General features: G+C 63.9%; 1 protein-coding gene across 1 annotated transcript in view; it reads left to right on the top strand.

Moving 5' to 3' along the window:
- Positions 1 to 1791: 1791 nt before the first annotated feature.
- The window catches only part of LOC102368507 (digestive cysteine proteinase 1-like), an 8252-nt gene continuing 5088 nt past the window's right edge, over positions 1792 to 4955 (top strand). Inside the window, exons 1-3 of the mRNA XM_006019224.1 lie at positions 1792 to 1969; positions 3522 to 3581; positions 4426 to 4518. Of these exons, the coding sequence (XP_006019286.1) occupies positions 1918 to 1969; positions 3522 to 3581; positions 4426 to 4518 (205 nt within the window). The 5' untranslated portion in view covers positions 1792 to 1917. The remainder of the gene's footprint in view (positions 1970 to 3521; positions 3582 to 4425; positions 4519 to 4955) is intronic.

Below are 4955 nucleotides of genomic sequence, written 5' to 3'. Positions count from 1 at the left end.
TCCCTCTGAAACCCTCTTCCCCGGTGCTCTGCCTCACTCTTCTCCGGTGACCGCTCTCCACCCCAGAGCTGGCTGCATTGCAGGGGACCTGCAGATTTGCAAAGGGCGCTGGGACTTGGGGCTGGTTTTTGGTGGGGGTAGTGATCCCAGCAAAGTCACCTGGCGGGGGGGCGTTGCAGTCTCCAGCTGGGCACCCCATGGCTGCAGCTCCTGGAAGCATCAGTCAGGTCTGAACTTCTGGCCTGGGGTGACCTTTCCTGGAGATGCCCAAGCAGCGCTCCAGGTATTAAGTGCTCGAGGCCTGGAGAGGCTGAGAGCTGGCAGGGAGCACCATCTAACCACCGATGGAGGCTGGCATCTCCTGGCCGCAGTTCGAGTCTGGGATACATGGCAGGGGTGCCACGTGGCTTTCAGCTCAGCAGTGGCATCCCCGTGGCCCTGGGCAGGATGGGCTGCAAGTCAGAGGTGGTGTCAGGGCGGGTGCAGTGGTATCTACCGGGCTGGGCCTCCCAGCTCCCTGGGCCTGTGGCTGCCTCGGAGCAAAAAGAGCTTGGGTTGGGCTTTGCTTCATATGGGAAAGAGCTCTTGTGCAACTTGCTTCCTTGCAATGCAGGCTTCCCCATTGCTTGCACAGGGAAGCTGGGGAATGGGGCAGCTTTGCTGCCGGCTCGAGGCTGAATGGGTGCTGGGAACCCTCGCTGGGAAACCTTGAGGTTGCACTTGTCTAGCACCCCCCTCCTCGCGCCGCGGTGCATGCCACTGGCTGCTATCTGCAGCCTCCCGCGTGGGCGAGCAGCCCCAGGCCTTATAGCAGCCCGGACTCTGCCAGTTCTCCTAATTGCAGCCCACAAAGCCGGGCTTCCTGTTTGGAAATCACACCGAAGGGCGGGAGAGGGAGACTTCTGGAGGCCTGTGACAACCGAGCTGGAGGCACCCAATGGAGCCAAGGGCAAGGGAGGCGGCCCAGCATGGACTGGTGTCCAGGACGGCCACGGGGCGCGGCTCCGCTGCAGAAAGGGAGGGTGTTTTGGGAGCGGCTGCCTGCCGCGTCGAAGCCAGGGGAAGCAGGAGGGTGCCGAGGGAGGCTCCTTGCAGCCCTCCCATGCACGGCTGGCCTCCCCAGGCGACGGCTGCTGAGCTTTGGAAGCCGACAGGACCCCCAGGGCTGGGAATACACATGGAGGAGAAGGGGCCTGCGTGGCCCCGTGGCAGCTCTCAGCACCCAGGGCTGCAGCCGGGGCTGGGGCAGGGTCCTCCTTCGGCTGCCTCCAGCCGAGGCGCGGCCCGGGAAGCGTGGCCCCGTAGTGGAGGTGCTCCAGCATCCGACCACGTAGCAAATCTGAAGGGCCAATATCCACCACCCCGGGAAGTGCCCTAGCGTGTCCCCCCAGCTCGGTCCCAGCCTGACTGCGGTGAAGAGAGCGAGGTCTCTGCGAGCTCAGCTGGAAGCAGCTGTGCCTTGTGTGGGGCTGCCTTGGCCTCTCCAGGGGTGCAGGGGTGCACGGTGCTGGTGCTGCCCAGGGCACAAGGTCCCTGCGGGAGGCAGTGACCTGGAGCATCCCCTGCCCCAGGCCCGTGGAGGGGTCTGAACCCCGCAGGGCTTGCAATAGCATTTCCACTCCAAGGCTGCTCCAGCCCTGAGCACAGCTCCCCTTGTCCTTCCTCCCCATCCTCCAGCCCTGGGGACCCCCGGAGCCCCTGCCAAGCCCCAGCTGCTCTTCCTGCCCCTTTTGCTGCCCTCCCCGCCCCACGCCCCCTTCCCGTGCTGGCTCCACCCTGCCTTGTGCTGATCTTCCTGCAGACACAAGCCTGAGCTCCCTCCTCCCCAGCCGGTCCGCATTGGCTCTCCTGGTTCCTCTTGCTGCTGGCTGCCTTGTCAAGGGGGTGCTGGGAGCTCCCTCTCCCACGGCTGCCAGGATGGGCGCTCTCCGCTGGGCTCTGCTCTGCGTGGCCTGGGGCTGCGTGTCTGGTGAGTCTCGCCCCTGCTCGGGGTGGGGAGGCCGTTGAGATGTTCCCCCCTGGAGGGGCGGTGTGGGTCCACAAAGGCCCCCCTGCCGCTTGTGTGGGGCAGGGGTCCCCCAGCTTTGAGTAGGCAGGTGCTGGGGCTCATGCAAAGGTCATGCAGGACTCCTGGGTTGCAGCCTCTGCTGTGCCTCAGTTTCCCCTGGCTGGAAGAGAATGGGCCCACTGGCACGGGGCAAAGTACTGGGGCTCCCCCACTCAGGGGCTGTAAAATTGAGGGCTGTGAGTCACACACTTAGCTGGGGGGATGATTTGCAGACGAAGCTTTGCCATACACAGTGGCCTCCCCCTGGCACCTCTGACTGCCCGGGCCAGGGGTGTAAGGAGAGGAGGGTTGCCCACGCCTCTGCTCCGATGCTGGAGACGGAGATGGCTTACCCCTGAGCTGCCCTGGCTGCAGCCGGCGTGTTGGGGCAGGGGGCTATGGAGCCAGGCAAGGAAGGGTTAAAGCAGACGGGAGGCACAGTCCTGTCCCGGCGCCTTGCAGGGAGAGGCAAGTCCCGCGCAGGGCGTGTTGGCTTGGGTTTGTACAGGATTGAGCCACAGCTGCAGTCTTGAGAAACACGGAGCCCGGGTCCCGGGGCAGAGGAGGCGGCTCCGTGGCGGAGCCCAGAGTCCGTGCTCCCGCCAGAGCCAAGCAGCCCCGGGGCAGACGCTGGGCGCCAGCCACACCTGTGGCCTCCGATGCTCTCGGATGAAACCGTTGGCCAAATCTTTGCTGGCCACCGGTGCCACCCAGCAGGACCTGCGGCCTGGGAGCCACGGAGCGTGGCTGGGGCTTGCAGGGGGCTGGTTCCAGCCTTAGCATCCCTCCCTGCTCTTCCATGCAGGCCTGCAAGAGAAGGGGCAAGGCGGGGAGCCCTGAGACCCCCACCCTGGTCCCCAGCCGGGCTGCATGCTGCACCCGGTGCCTCCGGGAGACCATTTGCCGTGCAGAGCAGACAGACTGGCCCTGACACCTGCTTTGCTCCTCGATGACAGGCCCGTCTCCTGGCCTTATAGGATGCAGCCCCCCCAAATCCCCCTGTCACGCCGGGGGGCTTTGTCTCTACAGCTGCATGCAACTGGGTGGTGGGTCACGGGCCTGGATGGTACATGGGCCATGACACCGCAGCTGCTCACGCCAGGCCCGAGCACGCCCCGAACCTCACGCACCCTGTGATTGCAAGAGGCGGAAGGAGTTAGGAGCATGGTGGGTGGGGGCTTCCTCAGCAGCCTGCCTCCCTTCCGCCCCAGCACCAGTTAGACCAGTTCAGAGTGAGTTGGAAACATGGGTGCTAGCCGCAGGCATCCCCAGAACAGCAGGGCTCGTCCCCGCCGCTCAAGGCAGGAACATCCCAGCCACGTGCCCGTCTCGCCCGTTGACGTTGCACTGACCGCCTGGCTCCGATGACGAGGCCCGTGGCTCAAAGGCACCAAGACCTGGGAGTATGGCCCACCCACCCCCCGGCTGCTCCGCCTCGCCCAGGTCTGATGGGCTGTTGTGTTCCCTTCTTTAGGGCATGACTGCAAGGCGTCACTCACGACCCCTTCCTTTGGAAACATCTACCACGTCAAAGGTAAGGCTGCCCGGTGCGCAGGTGGCAGCGGGGCTGAGCCCACTGCTTGCAGCCTCTTGTGCCCTGAGTTACCTTCCAGACCGTCTAGGCTGCGAGTACCCCTCCCCTCGGCCTGCCGCTGGGCTGGGGGACAGGGCTCTGGGGGTCCCCGCTGCAATGCAGGGGCTGGGATCTGGGAGCTCACCTTTCCCCCACGCCTCTGCAATAATACCTGGAGCCCTTGGCTTCTCCCTCCCCCTGGCAGCTGCCCGGCCTTGTCATTCTTTGAAATGCAGCTGAGAATTGCCCCTGGCTCCCACTTCAAACAGAGCCGGGGCTGCCGGGAAACTCCTGCAGCAATTACAGGAGTTAGGAAACAAAGGTGGAGCCTTGGGAGGGTGGATGGGGAGGCATGGTCTGTCCATCCCAGCCTTATGCAAGTCACAGCTCCTAATTGGGTGGGGGCTAGTGGTGCTAATTACAGGGCACCAATCACAGTCCCTAATAAGGGGGCCTGTTACCGTGTTAATGGCCAGGCATCCAAACTCCTTCCACTGGACTCTTGCCTTGGGACATCAGGCCAGCTGCAGCACCAGCGCGCAGGGTGGATGGGGACCCTCAATAAAAAATCTTCAGGCTAGACTGGGTCTGGTGGACCCCTGCCCCCATAGCCAGGGCTTAGTTGTATGTGTGTGAGCGTTTGCATGTGCATGTGTGTGTGAACGCACTTGTGTCACCCCCATCGTGCCCCAGTCTCACCAGTGAGGCCACCAGGGCTTGTCGGAGGCCGGTCAGCGGATGCCGGACCCCCCTGGCTGCTCCCCTCACTCCGGATCAGGCTGAGCTGCCGCCTTGTCTCCTGCAGGCATCATCAACCTGCCCTACGCGGAAATCGAGGAGCCCTTCGAGGCCTGGTACAACCTGAGCGGAAAGCAGAGCCGTATCCAGTACTACGGCGGTAAGTGGCCCATGTGCCCGCAGGGGAGCTCGGGCATTAGGGCAGCAGGAGGCTGCGTGCCTAGAGCGATGGAGGAGGAGGGGTCGTGAGAGGTGCCAGGTCTCAGCTGACACCCTGTGCGGCGAATGCTTTGGACCACGGGCTTCCCAGGATGGCACTAGGAGCCGTTGCATCTCAACAGCGCCGCGCATTCGCTGGCTGCAGCAAGGCATGCATTAAGGACCCGTGTTGCAGAGACCCCTGACACCCTAGGGACCTCGCTAGAAAGCAGCTGAGAGCACAGCAGGCCAGGACACGGGCGCCCAGACTAAGCTCTCCTGCCTACCAGAGCTTGGTGATGGTGCCCTACATGAATCCAGAGAGGCAGGATCCCCTTGCTGCACCTGGCCTGGATCCCCTTGCATTCATAGATTCATAGATGTTAGGGTCAGAAGGGA

This window comes from Alligator sinensis, unplaced genomic scaffold, assembly GCF_000455745.1.
Source record: "Alligator sinensis unplaced genomic scaffold, ASM45574v1 scaffold337_1, whole genome shotgun sequence".
In the NCBI taxonomy this organism is placed as follows: Eukaryota; Metazoa; Chordata; order Crocodylia; family Alligatoridae; genus Alligator; species Alligator sinensis.
The sequence above is the reverse complement of the archived record's forward strand: the minus strand, read 5'-3'. Positions and strand labels throughout refer to the sequence as shown.